Source organism: Natator depressus, chromosome 1, assembly GCF_965152275.1.
Source record: "Natator depressus isolate rNatDep1 chromosome 1, rNatDep2.hap1, whole genome shotgun sequence".
NCBI classification, from domain to species: domain Eukaryota; kingdom Metazoa; phylum Chordata; order Testudines; family Cheloniidae; genus Natator; species Natator depressus.
Genome location: NC_134234.1, coordinates 265961217 through 265987092, shown reverse-complemented (window position 1 = coordinate 265987092; position 25876 = coordinate 265961217). Strand labels below are relative to the sequence as shown.

At 42.5% G+C, this 25876-nt stretch overlaps 1 protein-coding gene across 1 annotated transcript in view; it reads right to left on the bottom strand.

Moving 5' to 3' along the window:
* Window positions 1-3520: 3520 nt before the first annotated feature.
* The window catches only part of LOC141980559 (uncharacterized protein C3orf20 homolog), a 69370-nt gene continuing 47014 nt past the window's right edge, over window positions 3521-25876 (bottom strand). Inside the window, exons 17-18 of the mRNA XM_074941881.1 lie at window positions 20327-20469; window positions 3521-3628 (exon numbers count right to left, since the gene is read on the bottom strand). Coding sequence (XP_074797982.1) covers window positions 3595-3628; window positions 20327-20469 — 177 coding nt within the window. The 3' untranslated portion in view covers window positions 3521-3594. The remainder of the gene's footprint in view (window positions 3629-20326; window positions 20470-25876) is intronic.

The following is a 25876-nucleotide window of genomic DNA, read 5'->3' as shown; positions in this document are numbered from 1 at the left end:
CCCTCCCCTGGTATTGATTTTGAGGAAACACTGTGGGTGTAAATATGTGAAGTTTCACAGCTCCTAAATGGGGAAATATTAACATGTAATGGATGGAGTAAGTGGCTCAGGATCATGGTTTACACAGTGTATCCTCTGCTGTCTTCTCCCTGTTTCTTCTGCTCCCTTGCACTCTGATTAAGGGAGGGGAATGTCTTTAAATGCTTTATTTGTCTGTGATAGTGTATTCTGTGCCCTTATTTAGGCGTATGTGGGTGGAGGCTATAGAATGAATGATGCCTAGGATACATTGTGGAAATATAGTCCTCTGCTCAACCATGATGTACTGAGCAGCTAAGCATCCCTTTTGGTAGTGGAGTCAGTTCTACCCCAGCCCTGAAAGGGGATACTGAGAAAATGGAACCGTTGATGCAATTCTCTCTATGGTAGGCAGTTGTCTTTCTAATTTTAGAACTGGTTTAAATAGACTGGGAGTGTGTGGAACGTTGTCATTCCCACTTGAAAAGAAGTCTTCCTTGCCCTTGACTTAAGACTCTCAAGTTCACCAAGTGCCCTGATGGTTTTTTTAAGCTAATTCTTCCTTTTATCTGGTTTTATTTTTCACTGATACTTTTTCCATCAGCTCATCTATGAGCATCTCATGACCTTCTGTGTATCCCAACATTGCTATCTCTTTTTCCTAAATCCAAATAATGGAATCCTATATCCTTTTAAATGACTGGAGAGAGAGAGAGAGAGAGAGAAGTTTTCAAGCTTACACAGAGCTCTCTATGTACGCTCAAAAGCTTGTCTCTCTCACCAACAGAAGTCGGTCCAATAAAAGATATTCCCTCACCCACCTTGTCTCTCTCATATCCTGGGACCAACACAGCTGCAACAACACTCTAAACTATTGTGATAAATCCTTACAAAATTAGACCTGGGGGGCAAAGGACCCAAAGAACAGACTCTGGCTGAGCACTTGGAATTAAACATGCGTGAGAAAAGAGTGAACCCTATGGAGCAAGCAATCTTAGCTTTCATCATCATTCAAAGAAATACAGATTTTATATGAGTAAATCAACTGACTATTAAATGCAAATAAAATTGGCAAACTTATCTAGTGTGTTCTTAAAAAACCACACACACACTCTTACATTTGCATCCATTTAAGATGCCACATGTAATTGTACTAGTGGGTAATCTACTTTAATGGCTATTTATTTAATATCCTCCCTGCAGAAAAATCTGGTTAACAGCCCACTGCACCCAAAGAATGGCTTCCTCTGATTTGATAACTTGCTCCCAGCTACCTATAAATAGACTCTTATAGTCCAAATTTCCTCATGATGATGTCTGTTGAAAAGTCATTGTTTTCAAGCTGTAGAGCCTCTTGAGCAGTTTATTAGATTTTTGGCCATCTACATTTCTTGCTGCATTTTACAAATTTATACCGTACAGTGGTCTGCATTAGCGCCCAGGCACTGTGTTAACGTATTGTGCATATTGGAGAACTAAAGCTGATAAGTGTTCTTTGATAGATAACTGCAGAATGAGATCTTAATAAGAACAAAGTTCTTACATTTTAGGTTTTGTTTAATTTTTAAATCTGATCGTGTTTAGCATGGCATCCACATTGAATATTGGTAGCCAGGGTTCTTTGCAGTGAGTAGAATTGACAGCAGCTACATTTTCCATATTCCATTTAAAATTAATGCCTTCATAAAGTTTTGGAGGCGCACACAGTTCTGTATGGTTAAATAATGTCCAAGGTATTTCTTCTCGACCAGACCCAGCTAGAAGGAATCCTAAAGGCAAAACTCACTTTCCTAGATTTGATTGTAATCTGATAGCCCATCTAATTTCTGCCCTTAAGTCTTACAGCTATAGTACCAAGTAAATACTTGAATATAGACAGATATCTATGATAGAAATATTTATTGTTGATGAACACCATTTTTTATTTTACATAACATAAATAAAGTGAAAAACCATATACTAACGCATGTGGGTTTGGTGAATTATAAACCATGTACAACTTTAAAAGTAGATTAGAACATCTTTGTATCAATAAGAAGCAAGATCAGCAGTTGCCAAGCCCTCTGTTGGTGTTATAGTAATAAGATAATTGAGCTCCTGATAAATCCTTCCTACTCCTCACTGCAGACTTGAAATCAACTAATCCACACAGAAGGAGAAATACTGATGGACTAGGTCAAGACTAACTGGTTTTATTGAGTTTCCAAGCTGCACCTTATGCCTGTGTTCCTTGCACACCCAACGCTTTATTGATTTCATTGGACATTTTGGATGGATGTGAATAGCAGAATTGCATCACAGTTTTGTTAATTTCTTTGCAAATAAGCAAGTCAACAAACTTTTGAACGACTGAACTTTATTTTCCCATTGTAATGTGGACTAGTTGTCTGTCTGTCCCATATGTCTAGCTGCTGCGATGAGATGAAATGAAAGAAAATATTTGGCTTGGTGGAGCGAAAAAAGTATTTATATCCAACAGGATTTATTTGATAAATGTTTTTCGTTATTATGCAAAACAAGAAGTTGTTGAATCAAAATAAAACCTAGTTTTATCTTCAGCAATTTCCACCTGGCCTAATATACTCTATGAATGGCAAACGGCACTTATTTAAATACCAGCTGAACATTTAAGACCCCGGATCTGATCTCTGATGAACAAGCCTTTACCACTACATATTGTGAATGATCAGTTACTATACACACACTAAACTTACAAGTTTAGTAGCAGTGAATATATGGGTATCAAAGATGGGGAAGCAGGCTGTCTGGTCAGGACTTGGGGCTTGTCTACACAGCGTTTTACTGCCTGGCAAGCCAGTACAGTGCAGAAGCTTGCCGAGCAATAATGTCATATGTGGACACTGCTACAGCACAATTAAAAATCCCACATTGGAGCTTGCTGTATTACTACTTGAAAGCATTGTAAGCCATGCCACGCTCTGGGACTTTCATTGTGCAGTAGTGCAGCTGATGCGCTCTAGATGCACATCCTGGTTTGCTATGCAGTAACTTGCTGTGTAGCGAAGCCCTTGATCCTTCTTAGAATCCTGACCCAATCCCTCCATGTGGAGACCAGAAACACTCCCTTCTCCACATCCTCCTTAGTGACTGTCCACAAACCCTATAATTTGCCAGTTCCCAGATGAGGTCCACCTGGCAATCGACTGATTTCCTAAGTCTTATTGGCTGTGTGATGATTGATGCTCCATCAGTTTTCTCCCACTCCATCACTAAAAGGTAAAAACAGCCATTTCAATGACACATAATACTAACTTTTAATAATCTCAGCAGGAGTTTTATATCCTCCATGACAACTTAACTTATCTTAATTATAATAGAGGCCCTAGTTACCATGTTGCCCTTATTTACAAATGTCTCTAAATCCGTTTAAACATTTGGGAGAGAATAATCAGATCCCTAGAAAAAATGCAACCAAGATTTTCATATTTTAAAATATACCACAACAGTTTTGCGCAAGTGTTTGTCACATGACCTGATATTTTCCCTACCTGTCAGTGACTCAGTAAATAAGTTTAGAAACATGTTCTGAATTCCATTTTGGCATGGGTTTTTATGTCAAGAGTAACTCTGCAAGCTGTCCTCTAGGAAACTGAAACACAAACATAAAATAGAGACCATACTGGAAGTATGTCATTCAAAACAGAAATCAAGATGTACTGCAGCTCAAGTTACACTGCTTTTTGGAAGTACATATTGGCTTTTACGAATATCGTAGTAATTCTGACTTATGGAAGAACAGTGAACATTGGGTATAGTCTGGAAGTAACAGCAATTTTAGTGTCAAGTCTCAAAATAAGAGAGTCGCTTTTGTTGGCCTCTTTCCTCCACATCTCAGTATTTAAAGACTGGGCCCTGACCCTCTCAGCTGGGGGCAAGAGGACTGCAAACAGTCTTACATTTCTGAACAGAAAGTGACCAATACTTTCCTTCACTTTTTCCTGTTAAGAACAGGCTGATTACTAAATAAATAAAGGGTGGGGGAGGGAGTGGAAATCCGTGCCTAAAATCCCTCATCAGAAGTCGCATCTACCAGAGAATGAAGTAGTCGCGGCTGGGCAGTGGCATTGGAACATTAAGGGCTGCTCTTAATGTCTGATCCTAAAAAAAGAATGGATTTCCGTGTGTCATTGCACAATTTTATATGCCTTGGGATGAAAGCCAGTATTCAGGATTGTCCCCATGGTCTCTCATCTAAACTAGCAAATGATAAAATCTAAACTAGCTCATAGCTGTCAAGTTTTGTGCTGCTCCATCTGTCCTCTTATGCAAATTAATGGTCTAATTTGCATATTTACAGATAATTTCCCTGCAACTGCGAACCCCAGCTCTGAATAGATTGTATGGATTCAGTTCTCATCGTGTAGTCGGGTGTAGTTTTTCACTATGCTCTAACCCCATAGTGTAGATGTAGACTACAGCAACGGAAAGGGTTTTTCTGGACCTCCCTAAGCACCAGTAAGTAAGTCACCAGAATCAGTCTTCCGTCGACCAAGCTGCATCTACACCAGGGGTTAAGTCAGCATAGCTATGCTGTCCAGTGTATGGATTTTTTACACCCCTGAACACTGTAGTTATGTCTGTCTAAGTTTTAAGTATAGACTGGGCCTCCATCTATAGGGCAGCAGCAGGGCAAGCTTCCCCCTCACAGTGTCCTAAAAGGCTCTTAAAGTTCTTGGCCTCTCTACTGAGTCTGCAGTTAGACAGGCGACATCTGGTGGAAGGAAGTTATATGTGCTACAATCAAAAAATGAGGAAGTGTAATCCCAGGGCCTATGAAACAAGTACCGTAGGTGGTAGAAGGACATTCTAACTTTAGCTCACTCACTAATGGAGCATTTTATAATTAAAATTTTGAATTACTGAAAAGAATTAATCTGGTTTGTGTAGTGTGGATGTAAAACAGCATATTCTGTGATATCCTAGTATTAGTCAGTCAAGTATTTTGTGTAGACAGACACTGAATGTTAGCACTGTTAGAATGCTTCTTGTCTCAGTTCAGCTGAGTGGTTATTTCCCTTTAGGACCCTTAACAGATTATGTATATTATTTTCCATGTAACTTGTTTTAAGTGGATTTATTGCTTGTGAAACTATTCCATTCTAGACCTGGAAACCAATATCCTCTCTTTGGCCACAGAGGGGATAAAGCAGTGTGAATCCTCATATTGCCCTATCAGTTTGTCTCAGTAGTTGGCCTGGAGAAGGGACTACTCCTTGGATTGAGAGGGAATTTCAGTCTCTGTGGCCATTCAATCTTTGGCCTCTTCACCACTCATTTCTTACAGCCCACTGAACAGCAATCATGTGGAAATGACTGGGCTATTATTGAGGTGATGGTAAGAGGTTCCATAGTCTATTTCCACTCTAATAAGTCCTCCAGCTTAATGACAAAGAATCTGTGTCCAATTTTATTTCTTCTTTACATCATCTTGTTCAGTAACCTCTCCGCTGCCCAAGCATTCCAGAAAATGTAAATCTAGACTTTATAATTCAGGAATGGTAATGCAGCTAGGAGAAGTCTGTTAGTTTAAGGGAGCATTTTTGCTTCTTTAATCATGTTTCTGGCTACAGCAGTTTTTCTCACTCTAACCCAGGTGTTGGTATATGCCTTTAGTAGTTTTATTTCTGAAGAATCTTGAAGAACTTTTTTATATAAATTGGGTCATCCTTGTGTAAGTCGGGAGATATAGGGAGCCAGGGCTGTATAAATCCAATCCCGTCTTCCCCGTCTACTTCAGACAGTAAGCTAATCACACAGTTTTGCCTCTAACCTGAGCTCCATCCAGTATTTCTGTAAGTGCCCCCACTTATTGTCACCTTCTTATTGCATGAAAAGTCTTAGCCTGACTCTGTAACTAAAGTCTGCATGCAGCCTCCATTTCATATTCTCTACCCTGGTTTCTGGTTTCATTACAACTCATGTAACTAAACAGACCTTCTAGAATCAAACCCAGCAGCTGTACAGTGCACACTGTTCCTTTTGTTGTCAGCTTTATTTTGACTACACATTGAAGCTTGGCTGTAGAAAGACTGGATGCCAGGGGGTATGGTGGCCACTTGTTCTCGAGTCTGCTATTTGCAATTTAAAGACATCGTAAGTTCTCAGTTTCCATTCTTCCCTTAACATCTAAGTTTAAGTTTTTATTGATGCAGTTGGACTTTGAACTCATGGAGCAATGTTCCTGTGGTGCCTGATGGTGGATTTTAAGCTGGTCCTGTTGGTTTTTAAGGCCCTGGCTGTATGCGAAACCTCATCCCCCGCCTGGCTAATATTCAGCCTCTGTGCACAATTGCTGCTTCGGTTTCCCCTCTCAGCAGTCATCCAGGACTTTTAGGTTATTGCGGTGACTCACCCCTCTGACTAAGTCACAGTAGTTCACTTCTTCCGAAGTTAAGGTCCAAAAGGAAACAAAATCATTCTTCTGCCCCAGACTCTCACTAGGCACAAGTCTTCTGAGAGTCTGTCTTCTCCCTCAACAGTTTTTAGCTCTTCTCTTTGGTTCAGCTGCCAACCTTCCTAGGCTTCAAATGCTCCCTTCTTCTCCCTTGTTGACAAGGGTGTATGTACCACTCCATGGAGTGGCAGCATAGGGGCACCTATGTCCACCCTCTGCTACCAGTCTCCAGCCTTGAGATCCTAAACAAGTGAACTCTGCCCTGTAACCCAAACTGCCCTGACTTTTCTTCCCAGGGCCTCTTCCTGTATGCTCAGCCTGGCCTCCTTGTTGGCCCTTTCCCAGCTGGTCTCCTGCTCTCTCCTGGAGCACTCCCTTCCTTGGAGTCTCCCTCCTGACTGACCACAGGCTGCCCATGTCTCCCAGCAGGTCTCTTAGTCACATGCTCCCTGTCATGTGCTCCTCTTGTTAATTTCCACGCCTTGGGGAGGTGAGCTAAGTCTGTCATAGATGAGGCTGAGCCCTAACCCCGATAAAAGAACCAGCACCCCCTGTGACAGGCTCTGACAACACCCGCTGTCTTGCCATTCTGCCTTTGAGCTGTGTGGCTCAGCAGGTGTTTGTGCTTTTACTTTTAGGAGCTTTAAGGATTGGAACTTGCTTTGTCGGGTCATCTGCCTCAGTTTCTCATGCTTCTAAAAGAGCATCTAGGAAATGTGTTTCCAGAGGAGGTTTGTGGGGTTTTATTTTTACTATGTCTGCCCTGAATAGGACCTTCCCCCATTTTAATTAGGCTGCATTGTTGGGTCTTGTATGTTTTTCTTATACTCATGGTTTATATAACTTTAAATTGCCATGTAGCACTCCCAGCGCCTTGGCTGGGAAGCTGTAGTGTGTGTTCTTTCCCATATTGTACCTTACGGTTACTTATGAAGGAGGCAAACAGAGAGATAACCGCACAAGAAAAATTAAGTAAGGGAAGGAAAACAGAGATGCACTTGAGCAGATTGCTACGCAGGCTGTATGAATGTATCTGAAATGCAAACTGATGTTACAAATGTAATCGGAAAAGCCATTTAATCTTGTTTACCCTTCTCAAGTCTTTAATGCTCCTCTGCATTTCCTGCCCATTGATTCCTGGCCTTGCTGTTAGCTCCTGTATTTCCCTAAAAGGGTTCTTAAAGCCATAGCCATAGTATAGATTGCCAAGGGGAAGCCAGGGAAAGAAAAGGATCCTGAAAGTCTTGATTATTATTAGTATTTTATTTATTAACAAACTAAATGACAGCCCAAGTGTAAGAGGAACATCCTGACAAAAGAACAAACTACAGTGAGAAATTGCCAATGAGGCTAATTTGTGCAGGGAGTATGGAGTGGATTTGTTTGTGAAACGAGCCTGTGCTGTGAAATTCCCAGGCATTGACAGGATTCCCACTCCCTTTACTGTGAGGTGGAGACAGGAAACAATTTAGACACCATAGAAGTCCTTTTCAATCTCTGTATTGAGCAGTTTGGCCCCAGCAGCCCTGAGTTCATCTTCAAGACCCCTACGCTGTCCACACTTAAGTTCCAGTTAAAGATAGTTTCTGCTATGCTGCTGACAGTGAATCAAGATGACCTATATATAAACTGTCAGTTATTTCTCTTCCTCTAAACTCTGTCTAGAGTTTATCTATTCCTTAGGTTGGGAGTTCTCAATGGAAGCACTCCTTCTGCGGTGTTTGAAAAGCACCTAGAACATGAGGGGACCACCATAAATTGATCATTCATAACAGTAACAGTGGGTCGACCCCACTGGGAACCCTCATGTAGGTAGCCTGCCAGCTACTGACACTGGTTTAAGAACTGTTTTGATGACATTGGCTCTGAGCAGGTTTATATGACAAGGTGCTTAGAACAGGATCTGCAGCCTACAGCCTTCTGCTTTAGAGCTCCCAGCACTGCTGATACTGGGGAGCTGAATGGCTATTAGCAAAAGTGGGAAACAGGAAAAATTCCTTTGTGTAGAAGGGGCCAGTGAGTTGAGTAACCTTCAACCACCTTGCATTGGTGAGTTTTTCATACCAGTTTCTCTGTGATGGTGTCTGTTGCCTGTGTCCCTTTCCCAATTGCTCTTGTGTCTCTTCTCCTTTTTCTCCAATCTTATTTATCCCCATCCCTTCTCCCGTAGCTGTGAAGCAGGCCATGGCATCTTTGTCACATGTTTTCCTGTATTCTTTAATTCACTATTTGTTAAGGGCTTCCTTTATATTCTGCTTTGGGTGAGTTCCCTCCATTTTGGAATTTTTTCTTCTGTGAAACTCAACATTTGCCACTTTGAAAGTCTTTCTGGTTACCCTTATATTTTTTCTTATTTTTCTCTCTAGCATATGTAACACAACCGCTTCCCCTGCTGTCACCACCACCACCTTTCCCCCTCCATTCATGAGAGCTGCCTGTACTTTTACCCTTTGATTATCTGTGATTGGATGAGTGGGGAAAATGACAAAGTGGACATGCTTTATTAGCACTGCAGTTGTGTTCTGTTTATATGGAAGTTTGCTTATAATTTGACCTTCCCCTGAAGATGAATTTCCTGCTAGATATCTTGGCAATAGCTAGTTTCTGCAGTATATAGTGCTGGCTCATTGATACAAGCACTTTAGTAATGAACACTGGTTACTCCTGGCCATATACCAAATGACTGAAGAGTGATTTTCTACATAATGTGTGCTCTCTGTTGCACCTTCCCTTACTCTGACAAGGCCCCATGTACTATATGACCATGTGGTAGTGCCCTCACTTTCCCTTTTGTCAAGTTGCTGCAAAAATCCCTTTGTGTCACATAAATAGCTGACATGGGGGCTTGGTAGAGAGGAGACAAGGTATCAGCTGAGGAGGCTGGCAGCAGGGGGAGGCTTTTGGAGCAAGAGTTTGGCTCAGGAGTGCTGCAGGTGCCTTCCCCAGCTGTGAAGTTCCTAAGGGTCCCAGAAAATGGAACTCCCTCTGTACAGCCTGAGGGCTCCCAAAGAGCCGGGACAGGACAGTGAGGGAGGGGAGCTATGCCGCTGAGGGCATGGCTCCCACACATTGTTCCTAGACTATGGACTTGTCTTCCCTGCAGACTTAACTCAGGCTCAGTTGCGGGGTTTTCCCTTAACATGCTCCATGTTGACACATCCACATGTGTCACTCTGTCAGTGCTTCACGATGAGGTAGCCACCACTCCTTGAGCTATAGTGCAGACCCCACAGTAGCTGTTAATGTGTACTGCTTCCCTGAGGTAGCTGCAGTGAAGACATACAGCCTTGGGAAGTCGCAACAATCGAGACATGATGGTCTCCGATCCCTTCCCATAAACCCATTGACCAGAGGTGGATTATCAGTCTGCCTCTGCTCAGCTCCTTCCTCCACTCTGCTCAGCTTCCTGCTTGCAGTTTCTCCAGCTTCACCCTTCTCCCCTGCTTGATACAGCAGAACAATTCCCCCTAACAAGGCTGTATCTTAGCGTGTAGCCACACGACCATATGAACATATGTGAATCTTGGTGAGGCTTTGGGCTGGACCTTGGGATATGTGCCCAGATAGTTGTATTCCTTGTCACAACCAGATACAGCAATAGAATCGATGAGGGGCATGGCAGCACAGTCTGGGGTCGTGCTATTGCGGGTTAGGCTACCACAATAGCTTAACTGACTCTGTGATTGCTTATCCCCATGCTTAGCGTGTGGTGAAGGCAGATGCTGTGCTCCGATGGTGGTAGGAGCTCCACAGGGCAGCCCCCTTTTTCTGTGAACTTTCCTTCACCTGGGTTTCAGGTTAACAGCTGCCAGCCCCCTCCTAGAGCCTTTTTCCACCCAGGTATGACTCATCAGAAATATCCCTCGACTTATTTCTGGCTGCTGCCACGTGTCCCCCGGAAAGATGGGAAGCATAGAACTGGTTTATGGCAGCAGGCTGGGGGAGGGGAAATTGCTTGGTCTCTTTAGGGAAAGGAAGCTTGTAGGAGGGATTGTCTGCTATGTTGGGCCTTGGTGTATAACTTAGTTCTAATGTGTTGCATAGTACAAAAGATCTTGCTTATTCTACTGATGAAAACACTATATAAGAGCTAGGTATTATTATAATCACTTGCCATTTCCAGTACTTTTGATCTTGAATATGGAACAGATCAAATTGCTGCTGTTAGAGAGAGGGATCGATTTACCCCCCCCCGCCCCAAATCCTTTATATTTTTCTTTTCTTCTCAGAAAGTTTTGAGCTGCCTCTGTGTATTCTTCATAACGTACCATATGCAAATATTCTTTGGGAAGTGATACCACCACTTTGGACAGTCAAGATTTTCTATGTAAGACCTGAACATGTTTCCTATACTGCCAGGAATGTGTATATATATGAGGACATAAGATTGTAACTTTTGAGCAAGTCACTTCCTTTAACCATTTGAAATTTTCTGTTTCTGAAGTTCTCTATTAATATATTAGACACTTGTCTTATACTGTGTACTTCTTTGTATCAGCTGTATACTATATTCTTCCTTTCTCTCATTAAAACCTGTTCTTCCTCATCCGTCTTCTGTGCTTCTTTTGTTACCAACATGATCATGGACTGGCCCAGAGTTTAAATGTCAATTTTTCAGCCTTGCTGCTATGAGCCCCATATGTAACAAGGACCATGTTTGCAATCTGTAATATTGTCACAGTTAGGGTACTGTACTAGGGCTGTATAATATTATTTTAGTACAACTAATCCAATTATTACAAACATGATTAAAGGTCTAGAAAACATGACCTACGATAGAAGATTGAAAAAATTGCGTTTGTTTAGTCTGGAAAAGAGAAGACTGAGAGGGGACATAAGTTTTCAAGTATGTAAAACGTTGCTTCAAGGAGGAGGAAGAAGAATTGTTTTTCTTAACCTCTGAGGAGAGCACAAGAAGCAATGGGCTTAAATTGTAGCAAGGGAAGTTTAGGTTGAACATTAGGAAAAACTTCCTAACTGTCAGGGTGGTTAAGCAATGGCAGAAATTGCCTAGGGAGGTTGTGGAATCTCCATCATTGGGGATTTTTAAGAGCAGGTCTAGATAATTAGCCCTGCCACGAGTGCAGGGGACTGGACTAGATGACCTCTTGAGGTCCCTTCCAGTTCTGTGATTCTATTATTCTATTTAAGTCTTGACAAAGTACTCACTGTACACACATTGTACAAGACACAGAAGAAGATCCCTGTCTGGGTGAGCTACAGTCTAAGTAGATGGATGACATACAATAAAACGTACTGGGAGATGAAACCCAGAAGAAGGTTCTGTCTTAGAGCAATTTGGTCTTTAGTCTCAAGGGTAGGTGGCAGCATTTTTACTGATGTGCATTAGTACTTTTAGGCTTTATGGGAGAAGCAAGTTTTGGGGTGGGATTTGGAAAAGGAAAGGTGGACACTTGTGGGATAAGAAAGGAGTTCCAGGCATAGGTGATTGCAGAAGAAGGCATGAGCATGAGAGACAGACCCTAAGGGAGTGGTGAGGTGGGGGTAAGTGATCAGAAATGAGAGCAGAGACTGAGGTGGAGGAAGAGTTATGCTAACCCTTGAGAGGGAGGACAGAGAAGCTTGAACTCCATATCAAAGATGAGAGGAAGCCAATGAAAGGATTGGTCTGAGCAGCAGGCAAGAAAGAGATTCTCAGTAGTATGAATCCGCACTTCCATTAAACTTGGAAATGTTTGGGTTTTTTCTGGCTTTTGCCCAACTTAAAGGCAGAAAAGAAGTTCCGTTCTTCTTCCTCTTTCCCTACATCACAGTCTGACTATTAGAATACGCTACAGACGTATTTCGTGAACCACACCTCAATCTTCTGCCTTTGAGCTCTGAAGCAGAGATTTCCACAGCAGTTGTCTCTGAGGGCTCTTTTTCTTAGGAATTTTTGCCAAATTTCCTTCTCCCTCCAGCTTGCTCTGTCTGCCAGAGAAAATGTCCTCAGGGAAGTGCACTGAGGTAGGCTAGGAGTCCCTCAGCAATAGATTCCCCAGCAGTTGATCAGGGTACAGCCATCCTCATCATCAAAGGTTTCCCGTTCCTGTGTTTGGCATCAAACTTAGAGGAGATTCTTCAGAAGACACTTCCAGACAGGGAAGCTCTGCCATACGAGGCCAATCTTCCCTTGGGAGGAAGGAAGGAAAGGCTCAAGAATTTCTTCCAATATTGGCCAGTACCACTTCTGACAGATAGGTCTTGACATGTTCAGACAAGACCTCCTCATAGACTTTAAACATCCTCCTCTTCTACTTTTTTTTTTCTTATGTGTTCTCTGCCCCAAGCCCATGTGAAAAGACCATGGTCCCTGCACTTTGTACCAAATCTTCATCTCGGAGCAATAATCCTGGCCCCTTCAAGAGAGAGATTCTGGCCTGGAGCTCCCATTCCATTTCTGTCCACCTTCAACCACTCTGTGTTTAAAATGTATTTCAGGATAGTGGCTTTAGCTCTGCTGAGCCAAGAACTATCCCCTCTTCTTCTCTCCCCCTTCGCCCCCCATATTTCTTAGCCTCCATACATTTCAATGGGACTTTGAGCTTCATGTTCCAATACCTCCCTGCCACCAAAGGTTCCTACATTTTGTGATTGTGAGCTTCCATCATTGGTTCCAGCCAGTGCTCTTCAGCTTGACATCTGTGCCACTGATGTTCATGATGTTGATGGTCATCCTGTCACCCAGATCTACCACAACCTGAATGATCTACTGCTGAAGATGCAATCCCATGAGATAAGAGCTTGCTGTGCTTCCTACACCCATCCAGTTCCTGGAACCTTATAGATTCATAGAGAGTCATCAGGAAAGCGCCTTCATTCTAGTTTGGGTATGCTTACATCGAGGGTGGGTCTATTCAAAACGAGCCTGGACCTCGTGGTATTAACCAAGAAGAAATTCAAACAAATTGAAGTCTTCATCAAGTTGTTTTTCAGCCCTGAAGGCATCAGCACACCAACCACCAAGGCCTTCAGCTGATAAAATGATCCCCCTGGGAAGTGCTCCACCTCCACCCCTTCACAATTTTCTGAGCAAGCACTGCAGCTACCAAACTCAGGAGATGGGCCTATCTATAGTGATGACACCAACCCCGTCATATTTCCAGTGGCAAACCCTGGGCTAAAGATTCTGCACCACGACCAACACCAGCCTAGATGGATGGGGAGTTCAGATGAGACCTCACGTGGCACAGGGCAAATGGTCCTCCTGGGAATGCCAGCTTGGCATTGGCCTCTTTGGAGTTGTGGGCAGTGAGGAATTCAAGTGTCACCCTCCTCCCAAGGGTCCCAGCGGGAATTGTAGCCATTCACATGGGAAATAGAACCATTGTGGCCTATCCCACTCACCACAACAGAGCAAAAGGCTGGAGAGAGACACCAGAACACCTGGGTCTATTCCTTGGAGTTATACATATTGGTGGTAAGACCAGCTGTCAGGCTGAGTAGCTCAGCCATCATGAGTTGGAGATGGTTAAACAAGCACGTTTCCAACCAGATTGCACCAAGCAAACCTGTTTGCAACCCAATGACTAGTAATAATAGGAAGATAACAAAACTATGCGCCTGGCATTAGTATCTACAGGCTTGGAGAGTGGACACTCTGTCATTCTCCTTGCTGGGTCTCTGGGGTTATTCCTTTGCCCTCAGATGCAAGGTGCCCAGAAACAGCAGCCAGGATCACATTTCAGTAATTTTGGTCACCCCTTATTGACCCAAATTTCCTCAGTTTTCCCGAACTGATACACAAGTCAATGTGCAAGTTGTGGATACTGCCAGTGTTTTGGGACCTCAACCCATCCAGATTTGCAGCATCTGAGACTTGTACCATGGAACCTAAGGTTCATGTCTCCCCGAACATGGTTACTCTCAAAAGTTAGATGATTTCCTTTTCAAATCAAGAAAAGGATGATTTACTTTTCAAATCTCAGCTTTCTTCCTGCTGAGCTTACAAAGGCATGAAGAGGTAGGCAGACATCCTGCTATTGTTCACAAAGGACACTTTAGACTTCCCAATAGATGATTTTCATAAGGGTCTGAGCTCTAGTTTCTTGGAAGTGAAAGTCTCAGCCCTGAGGGACGTACATCCCATACATTCCATGTCTAGCCTACTGCTTCATCCACTATCTCCTGCTTTCTGAAAGCAACATCACTTCAGAGATCCCTGATCTGATGAGGAGTGGAACTTCAGTCTAGTACTACAAGCTCTTGGTAAATCACCTTCTTCATCCACTGAGGGAAGTGCTGTCCTAGTTTCTCATTCTAAAATTTGCCCGTTTTTTTGCCATCACATCAGCTGAGCAAATTTAGAGAACTTGGGGCCTTTTTCATCATGCAGCTTTACTTTTCTTTTTCAGATAAAATAGTTCTGAGGCAAGTCCCCAACATTGGCTATGGCTACACTAGAGAGCTTACAGCAGTGCAGCTGCACCAATACAGCTGTGCCACTGTAAGTTGTCTAGTGTAGCCGCTCTAAGCTACTGGGAGACTGCTCCCCGATCAACTTAATTAATCCACCCCCAACGAGCGGTGGGAGAAGCTCTCCTGCTGACCATAGCACTGTCCACACCAATGCTTAGGTCATTTCCAAGAAAAGTTTGGCCTTCCACATATACCGGTCAGTTCCTTGCCCTCTTTTGATCCTAAATCTTCCCACACCCTAGAAAAACAATTAAATGTTTTAGGCTTGGTGAAGGTGGTAATGTTCTACTGTGTAGAAAGCCTGATGTATTGGTGTTATATGGGGGATGTGGGAAGGGGTGCAAAGCATCAAAACCTCTGTATCTAGGTAGTGTAAGTCAACTCTCTTGCTGAGATGCTCCTGAAGGTAAAGGATCCATAGGTACAGCTACTTTATGGACAGGGAAACACAATCCTGTGTAAAGTGGTTAACTGAGCAGCTACAAAACTGACATGCTTCTTTTATGCCTCCTTCAGACCTCCTTCAGTCATCCTTTGGTGCTCCCTCTTAAAGACCCTTTTGTTTTTTTAAAAGAAATGTGTCCACAGTTAGCTTGATATTATGTTACCATGGTGGACTTTTTCCCCTCTCTGGATTGTTGTTGGACATTCTTTACTGCTTGCTGCTTCCCAACTGCTACCAGTCCAAGGGAGCAGCAGAGTCACATGACAGAGAAGGATAAAATTAGTTTATTTACATATGATTTTGCCTCCTTTGAATTGGAATCATACACCAGGTTTATTGTGTTTAGCAACTTGTGAATGTTTTGCCATGTGGAGATAGTAAACAGTCCTATTCAGATTTTCTGGTGGGGGAGAGAGGCTTGTATTTATGACAGAGGCTGTGGAAAATCTGGTTTTATTTCACACATTGTGAGGAGAGGGGAAGCACATTCAGCCTGATTTTTTCAAGAGCTAATCGTTGTAGTTTCTAGCTTTTTCTTCATTCTTCTTAGCTTTGGCAACCTAACCTGGGAAGCAACATCAATGCCATTTACCAGGCATACCAGTAGAGGGTGCTAACAGGCAGACCGACCTAACAAGGAGAGAAGGAACCTTTTGCCTCCCCGTAAGACAAAATTACAGGTAAGAGAACTAAATTTTTAACTTTCAGCCACAGCGTTCTGAATGGACTGGAAAGGGGAGCAAGGTGAAAGGCCAGAGAGAAAAAGGATGCAGTAGCTCAGGCAGAAGATGTGCAAAGCGTCGAGGGGCACTTTAGTGATGGAAACAGAAGCAAGGAAGTACTAGATTCTTGACGTGGTGGAGAGAGACCCAGTTTGGATTGGGCACTTCCTGGAAGTTCAGGGAAATAGAAACTGAAAAAATTATATGGAAGTTATGAGCCTGGGTCATGGTGCTGATGCAGCACCAATGGAGGGGGGAGCATGAGGAGACCTTATTGGGGAGGGGGATTTACTACGGTAGAAAAGAGACCTCAGACACTCCATGTAACTTGGGTAACCTACAAAGAGGCAAACTATTGGATCTGGAAGTTATATTAATTACATAAATGCACACACAGACCCCCTCCGGCTGCTCTAAGCCTAGTGACGCACACAGAGCTTCCTTTTCCACAGCCTTATCATTGTTTCAGAGATAACGCTGATTTGTGTGGCAAAGATGCTGATTAGTTAGGTTCAAATAAAGAAAACAGCATCAGCACGAGCAGGCAGTCCTGGAAAAGGCACCCCCACACCAGTACCATTCCATCTCCTGCACTTTTCTCCAGCTCTTTGGGTAAGATTTCTTGTTAATTTAACATTCGATATATTCTCTCTTTGGGAAATGGAAGTATTGGGGAAGGGCACTATCTTATCTATCTTGGGCATGGAATTTTGATCTCATAAGTCATTTCTATCTCGAACAAATTCTGTCCCTTCTCCTCCATGCTAATTAGTTCTGTACAATAGGTCTATTCTGGGTGTGCGTCCTAGGGTTCAGATACTGTATTAACCCAAAGGGTATCTGAAATATCTTGACCTCTTGGATCTGTGTATTAAAACCTAGGCTGGAAAGCTTAAAAGAACAATTCCTTGCAATGTTTCTAGTAGCTTCTGCTTTCATTTGGGATGGAAACGCTAAAAGAACAGCTCTGGCTTGGTATTCTGCTTCCGTTTCTGCCCGGCACTTAGAAACAACTGACCCATGTAAAAATTGGGGGCAGAGGGGAGAGGTTGTGAGGAGAAATGCAAAGTTCCAAAAAGTTCAGTTTGAGTTTGGGTGGAGAACGTCTGCAATCTGCCTGGATCAGCTTGCTCATTCGCAATACTAATCCCCACTGGTGTCACTGGTGTCTGATCTTCCCAACTGTAGAAACTGTGTGTGGACATCATTCTCTCCACTTCACACCATGGAGGGGATGAACATAGTCAAAATCCCACTCCAGTGGGCCAAAAGGTATTGGGAGGGAGACGAAATAGAGTTAACATGGCATACACACTCTTTCCCTGCACCGTTGGGAACCCACAGGTTATGGAGGTGGGGTGGCTAAGGGGAACAGCTGGGGCATCATCCCTTGGCAAACCCACAAAGTATCCTGTGCAAGTTTCCCCTCCCAGAGGTTCTTCCAGGAGGTGGATTGATCTCGGATCATGGACAGTCAAGCCCATAGTAAGCTGTCTCTGTCCTAGCATTTTTCTAAAAATGCCCCAACCTTGCACTACCATAAGTGGCAGCAACGCTGGGAGCTCAAATATAGATCAGCCACCGCTACTCTGACAAATATGTCAAATGATTATGCTCAGAGCTGGTCTAGATGACATCACAGCAGCAGCGTGTCCATGCTAGTACTCCTTTTCCCAGAGTGAGATTTTCAAAAATACTCAGCCTTGCAAAAGCATAGTCAGTAATGGAGCACTTCATCAAGAACATCTTTTGCAATTCAAACACCCTGGTAAGTAGAGAGACAAAGCGGAGGATACACAATGCTTCGGTAGTGAGTCATCCTGATTTATGAGACTGAAACATGGCCCCTCACTGTCAAGATAGAAAAGAAGTTGGACAAGAAAAGAAGTTGGACTCCATTCAGATAAAGCATCTCTGTGTGACTGAAAACATCAAATGGTTTGAATTCAAGTTGAATTAAGAGATCAGTGTTCTAACTAAGCAGGCCCCATTCTCTCAAACGGTCGCCCAACACTCTCTAAGATGGTATGGTCATTTGCTCCAAATGCCTACCAACTTCCCTGTGAGAAACATCACTTTGGCCATATGAAAGCAGGATGGAAAAGATTCCCCACCAACCCACCCCCCACAACCTACTACTCTTAAACCTGTCCCTTACAGGCATTCTACCTTGTCATGCACCAGTTTTGGTTCAGGACAGGACAGCATGGATGCACATAACATGTTTGGTGACCTCTACCTTGCCCAGATATCAAGAGAACTAACTAAGGCTATGTCTACACTAGTGCTTTTGTCGCTATAACTTATATCGCTCAGGGATGTGAAAGACAAACACCCCCCGAGTGACGTAAGTTACACTGACAGAAGTGCCGGTGTGGACAGCGTTGTATCAGCAGGAGAGCATCTTCCCCGACACAGCTACTGCCACTCGATGGAAGAGCTCTCTCCCGCCGGCATAGAGCAGCTACACAAGGGATCTTACAGCCGCACAGATACAGCAGTACAGCTGTGCTGCTGTAAGCTCTCTAGTGTAGGCATCGGCCGGCCTAAATCAGTGTTTGTCTAACTCTGCTCCTGTTGAAGTCAGTGGGAGTTCACTATTGACTTCAATGAGAGCAGAGTCAGGTCCTGAGTGCTTTTGAAAACATATCATTAATTATCTGCCATACCTTATCCCTAACCCCTCTCCTCCTCCAGTATGTGTTCTGGCTGTTCGCATGTGAAGTGACAAGTTTACGTCCGAGAAAATATGACCTAACCAAGCTGGCGGCTATTTTCTACCATTTTGCAGTTCAATTCAATGAGATTTTATTGGCATGACAAGCTAAATGTGTATAAAAAAAGACAGATTCCTCTGGTATCTGTCAGAGGTAGCTAAAATCTTCCCAGCAAAGGGCTGTACACTGTATCTGGGCAATCATAGAATATCAGGATTGGAAGGGACCTCAGGAGGTCATCTAGTCCAACCCCCTGCTCAAAGCAGGGCCAATCCCCAATTTTTGCCCCAGACCCCTAAATGGCCCCCTCAAGGATTGAGCTCACAACCGTGGGTTTAGCAGTCCAATGCTCAAACCACTGAGATGTCTGCATCTGTAGTTTTCACTCCATGCATCTGAAGAAGTGGGGTTTTTACCCACAAAAGCTTATGCTCAAATAAATCTGTTCGTCTTTAAAGTGACACCAGACTCCTTGTTGTTTTTGTGGATACAGACTAACACGGCTGTTAGGATATAGATATTCAGGCCTGTCTGTAAAGGCCTATACTGTAAGAATTTAGGTGTATTCTTATCACTTGGCTAGTTATAGAGGTATAAAAGAAAGAATCAAAATTACTGTCTGCCGGTGTAAGGGCCTTCTCTCACTGTGACAGTCTGAGGCCATGTTCTTAGGCTAAGATCTTTGGCTAAGCAGCAGAGGCAGCCATAAGCTGGGAAATGAACAGTCACATCCTCACGTTCCAAACTAGTCAATATGGGGCTGTTAGGAAGGTGATCCAATCTATCACCTCCAGAGAAAGGGAAGAGCCTAGAAGATGTAAAAGGAAATTTAGGTTGATAGTTTTCTGTCTGGCAAGAACTCACTTATCAATAGCTGGGATGTGAAATCCTCATTTCTGTGTTTGTTCTGTCACTGTAGTCCCCATTTCCCTATTGTTTGTCTGCATAATCTCTGTCTGGTTCTGTGATTGTTCCTGTCTGCTGTATAATTAATTGTGCTGGGTGTAAACTAATTAAGGTGGTGGGATATAATTGGTTACATAATCATGTTACAATATGTTAGGATTGCTTAGTTAAATTGCAGTAAAACGATTGGTTAAGGTATAGCTAAGCAGAACTCAAGTTTTACTATATAGTTTGCAGTCAATCAGGAAGTGTGTGCGTGTGGGGGGGAAATGGGAACAGGGAATGGAGGTAGGGAATTGGAATCATGTTTTGCTAAGGGCAGGAATGAGAACAGGGACAGAGGTAAGGCTCTGTGGTGTCAGAGCTGGGGAGAGGGACACTAAGGAAGGAAACTGGAATCATGCTTGCTGGAAGTTCATCCCAATAAACATCGAATTGTTTGCACCTTTGGACTTCGGGTATTGTTGCTCTCTGTTCATGCGAGAAGGACCAAGGAAGTAAGTGGGTGAAGGAATAAGCCCCCTAACAATGGCTACCCCCTGATACTTGTCATAAATAACATCCCTTTGATATTGAAAATACTGCCTATGTTGTTTTGGATTGCAACAAATTACATTTAAAAAAACTGGACAAAGAAACCAAAGCTCTCAGAATGAGGTGATTAGATACAGAAAAAGCAAAATACCTGAATCTGAAATCATTGGGTAGACAGTAGCCTGTATGGTAATCACTCCTGGTCTTTGCTATTTGTTTTTGAAGGTCTTTAGCTGACTTGCTATATCCATTGAAAATATAATTGGCAAAGAGCAGCTTTCCTTGAATGTACATCTGCCAAGGAACATAGAAAAAGTCCAGAATATTAAAATGGGAACAGCCACCTGTTATTTTAAATGAAGAAATTAGGTTGAGGAACTGAAAAGCATGACTCTGAAATAACCTAGCTATTTACATGAATTGCTGCTTTGAGCTTTGACCTTCCATTATTTAATTTAAAATGTCATACTTCTGAAGTGTCTTAGGGCTCGGATCTCAAAGCACTTCACTCCTCTGCATACAGGGCAACATTCTGTATGGTGCGTCATGAACTAACAAACAACACAGCTACCTCCCTGGGGACATTATAATCTAGATTAGGTAAGGCATGATACGGCATAAGGAAAGTAGCGTGAATGGGAGGGAAACTGGCACAATATAATGTCATGAGGGTATTTAGTTTTGCATTGTACCCATCGTGTTAGTTCAGTGTTTTAATAAATCTTTTTAGAGAGGACAGGAATGGAGAATTGTGCAACCTCTTCCTCAACCTTTTACAAACGTTAATGAGACCTCACACTACACTCATCAGGTAAGTATTATACCCCATTTGGGTAAACTGGGATTCAAAGAGGTAAGTGACTTGACCAAGGTCACACAATAAGTGCTTTAGACTTGCAGGATTTAGACTGCACTGTTTCTGCTTCACAGACACACTTCAGATCTAAAGCCAGATCCAGGCATAAACTAAGATTTTGGAATCATCTCTCCTTGATAACTAATACAGGAGAATAAAGGTAATTAGAGCTGTTCAAAAAGAAAAAATATAGTATTCTTTTGCAAAAATATTCAAAATTTTGTACTTGTTTTCAGTTATGAAATATTCTAAGATGAACCATGTTTAATATTTTTGCAAATTTTTAACATTTTATTGAAAACATTATCAAAAGTGTTATCAAAATGATTATCAACAATTTTCATTTACCAAAAGCTGTGTTTTTCAGCATTTATTGAAAATCCTGGTTTTTGGTAAATGGAAAAATACTGATAACATTTTCATTAATGTTTTCAATTAAAAAAGAGGCCCCAATTTTCTTCAAAAAATGAAATTACATATACATAAAATATAACGTATAATATATATTTGTTTGCAAATTTTATATATAGATACAAATTTCACACAGTATTTGTTTACAAATATATAGACCACAATTTGCAAACCAATATTTTTGTAAAAAGGCTATCTTTCTTTGAAAAAACTTGATTAGAAATTTTTTGATTGGCTCTGATAGTAATTCTTTGCCCTTAACATCTTTCATCCAAGTATCTCAAAGTGCTTTACATAGGAAGAGAAGTATTATCCCAGTTTTGCCAATGAGAAATTATAGCACAGAGCGATAAACTGACTTGCTCAAAATATGAGAGCAAATCAGGGCTAAAGAGGAGAATAACTGCCTCAGTTTCTCAGGACTGAGAGTCCTACAGGTTGGCAAGCACCAAATGTTGGTAAGATCTTAATGATGGTGGTTAGTATTTCAGTCCGTGAGAGAGACTCTGCTTTGAAAATCAAGTTTGAATCACCAAAATCATGTTTATGGCACCATCTGTACTAGACTCTGGTTGACAGAAGTCTTTTACTTATTTGCTACTAACTGTCTACTCCTTACATTCCGCAGGTAACAAAACCTCCATGTATAATAGTTTGCTGTATGAATAGGAGTTTGCCCGTTTCCCTGTGCACTATATGTGAGGGAAACAGTAGGAATTGGTTTTAATATTTTAAGAATAGTAAAAGCGAAGTAAAGTGTAACTTTTTGGTGATGTAGGATAGACAAGGATAGAGTTTTGGTTTTGTTTATTTTATTTGTGCTACAATCTGTTTGGAAAGTGGGGAAGGAGAGCAATACATGCAGGATATGTAACATTGTCCAGAATTAACAGCATCTAATAGAAGAGTCTAATATGTGCTATAATGCAGGGGCTGGACTGGAGTTAACTAGATGTAGCAGCAGCTTCCCCTTGCAGTCCTTCTTTTCTTTTGTGGGTTTAGGTCTCAACTTTTATGCTGGCTGAATCTGTGTTCAGTTACAATATTTGTCTGCTGGTAAAAGTGACCTTATATACTGGGCACAATGAACCAAATGAAAAGCTAGTAGAACCTCATGAAATCAGTGGAATCATAATAGTGCTGAATGCAGCCCAACCTCTGCAAGACTGGATCTGCATGCTGTGGCCAAGGCACTCCTCTCAGAATTTCTACATGTTTTCCCTCTAAATCAATAACAATCTGGTGTTAACAAAATGCCGCTAGAGCCAAACGCATGACCCCCTGCATTTAATCTGCACTCCCAACATGGAAAGTTGGCACTGAAAAGGGATGGGAGGGGCTTACCATGGCCTGGGTCACCCATAAAAGTGAAGATTTTTTTTTTTTTTGTAATGAGCAACAGCCTGATTCTGCTATGTGCTGAGCACCCACAACACCTCTAGAAGTCAATAAAAACTAACACTAATTGGCACTTCCCAGGGGGAACTCAGCACCTCACAGGACAGTGCCCTACGTTTTTTGTTTTTTTCACTCAAGTATCTTGAAAGTGAATACCATCACAGCAGATACATAAAAGACACATACTTTTTACCCAATTGCCGAAGCTGCTCTTCATTGAGCCAGCCTGTGAATGGTTTATAAATGGGGCTCTAAGAAAAGCCTACTGAGATATCAGCTACAAAATGAATAAGGATGGAGCTGTTCTTTGGGTTTTTTTTCTTTCTCTCTTTGTCTTAATGATAGACGATAGCATTCTGGGTCTGAGTCTCTCAGTAAGGCCCTTTACACCATTCTGGGGCCTTGTATAAATGAGAATTAGGCCCACAGAGTTAAAACACTGAAATAACACAAATCGCTAAGTTCAGGGTATATCCCGAACTGCTCATGTTGTGGGAAGTCCCAAATGGTTCACAATTGGAAACATCTGGCTCGCTTCACGGAAGCTTCTCAGCGGGCAACACACTCCTAGTCAAGATGTTTTGAATTTTTAGTGTAACACATATTAAAGTAACAATGGGTGTATTCACTGGAAGAAGATCCCTGGGGTTACAGGATTTTCTTCATTTTGTGCTCAAACCAAGGTTTATTTATTTGAAATTTAACCAGTGAAGAACACAACACGGGACACCACTTTTAACGGAGAAATGGGAGAAACCCTTGGTAATCTCAGGCATTTTTAATTTCGTAGGTGAAAGCAGACAGTGATATTGTTTCACCCATTGGTGATCCATTTTTCTTTCAGTCAAAAAGCATGTAGTGTCGATACCATGAAGGACTCCTTTAGCAAAAAGCACTGAAGCCATTGTTGAGAGGGTCACTCTTCACACACATGCATCTGGAAGCCTAAGCAGAGAATTACTCTGGCAGCTGGGCACCATTGCAGTGTCATGCCTGGCACTGCTTCGTCTCTATGCTTCCGAAACTATATGGGTTAAGCAGCATAAGTTTTGTAACTAAAGGAACTCCCCTTCCATCTGGTGATCCTCTCTCGTCTTTAACTCTCTTTGGTCATGATGTGTATTAGAGAGGGAGTGGCAACAATGCTCCATCTCAAGCACTGATTGCAAGCTAACTGCAAACTGCTGGGACCATGTTTCCCTTGCAGAAAACTGAGGCAAACTCTTCATGCACATTTTGCCTCAGGTATCCTGAAGAGGAATAATGACTCTCTCCTAGTTTTCCTGCCAACACCGTGCCAAAGTTTTGTGAGTTTCTTTGTGATCACAGAATTCACTGAAAAGGTACACAAAGTCGAGGCCAGAGTGTTCCATTAGAAGCCCAATGTTGTCAGGAGCAGCAGCACGACATACATGTTTCTCTCTTAGCAGTCCAAAGGGCTCTTGTAATAATGTGCATATTGTAACTGAAACTAATACAAATCTTTAGAGCATTGGCTGGAGCACTGAGGATACAGGGGACATGTGAGCCTTGGTGTTGTCCACCTTCTCATTCCCCCTGGTTAGCCTTTACCTGACTCTTCTCCACTAGACTGCAATCAGCCCCTCCCCTTCCAATTGGACTCCCTCTCATTGTTCATGGAAGAAGATGACTAAATTACCTAAAATATAGTAACCAGAAACATTTTTTTTGTATTGCTTTCCCCCATCTTCACTCCTTGCTCTGCTGATTCCTGCGTCGTTTTGTTTGCTTTTTCTCTTTCTTCCTGTCCGTTGCGTCCCTAGCTCTCCTCCTCTCTCTCTCCATTCTTCTATGGGGTCCCCATATTTCAGTCTTTTCCTTACACTTTCTCTGCATCCCTGTTTTTTTTCTTTCTTTTCACGGCTCTGTCTTTCTGCCACCAACCTCTCCATTTCCCCTTCCTATGTCTGTCTGTCCCTCTCTCTCCTATTCCTTCCTCTGCCTCTCATGTCTTTCTGCCAGCCTATCTACCTCGGCTTTTGCTATCTGAGCTCTATCCTTTCTCACGCCTCTCCATTTCCTCATTCCACTGACAGTTCTTTCTTTTGCTCTTTCTGTTCCTATCCCAACATGTACCAGCAGACGTCAGCCACCCTGGACCCAGATTACATGTCCTGCTCCCTATGCAGGGAATGTATGTGTGGTTTCGACCTGCTACTTTTTCCTGCTCTTGGGATCCTCAGTGCAAACTCTGCATTTGGTCTTTTCCTGCTACTGCAAGCCCTGAGGTAATGAGGCATCCAATGCAGGCGCCTATTGCTGCCAAGTCCACTAACTATGTGTGGGAGCAATCCTCCTCTGACATTGGCTGGAATTAGTCATGAAAGCAGCTACTCCCCAAGGGACTATTAGCACTGTCCTACTGCCAAAAACTGGAGTAGGCTGTACCAGTTATGTTGGCTCATTTAGAACTCTGATTCTGTCTAGGGCTGGTAAAAATATAAGAACCACGGAAAGTAGCTAAAGAAGCAGCCTTCTAGGTTATACTGTCCATCCCCCTTGCCACTGCAGGATTGAGCCCTACAGTACGTTCTGGAAGACTAAAAAGAACAATGAGATGCTCTGGTACAGATGTGTATTTTCCAGAATCACATCAAATTAGGATTTTGATAGAAGGGTAGGTAAATCTCCCATCTCCAAGATGAATTCAGAGCAATTAATGAAGAATGCAGTGAAACTCTCCTAAGAGCATATGAATTGTTATACCACTCTAGATCTGACAAATCTTCCAGTGCTGCCTCTGGCAGTGACCATAACTGATGCTTCAGAGGCATGCAGCTCTTTCCCCCTGTAATACACCTGGCCAGTTGTGAAATGCTATGACTTGGGGGAATTTCATCCCTCACACAAAAGCAATCAATTCATGCCTTCAAGCATCAAGTTTGTCCACACTTGTAACCTCTCGATCCATAAGCACAAATGTTACTGGTCAAAATGATCCAGCACTTTTCAAAATCTTGTGATTCTTGTTGCCTCATGGCCTCCTGGTGTATGTGATTTTTCACAGGCTGGCTA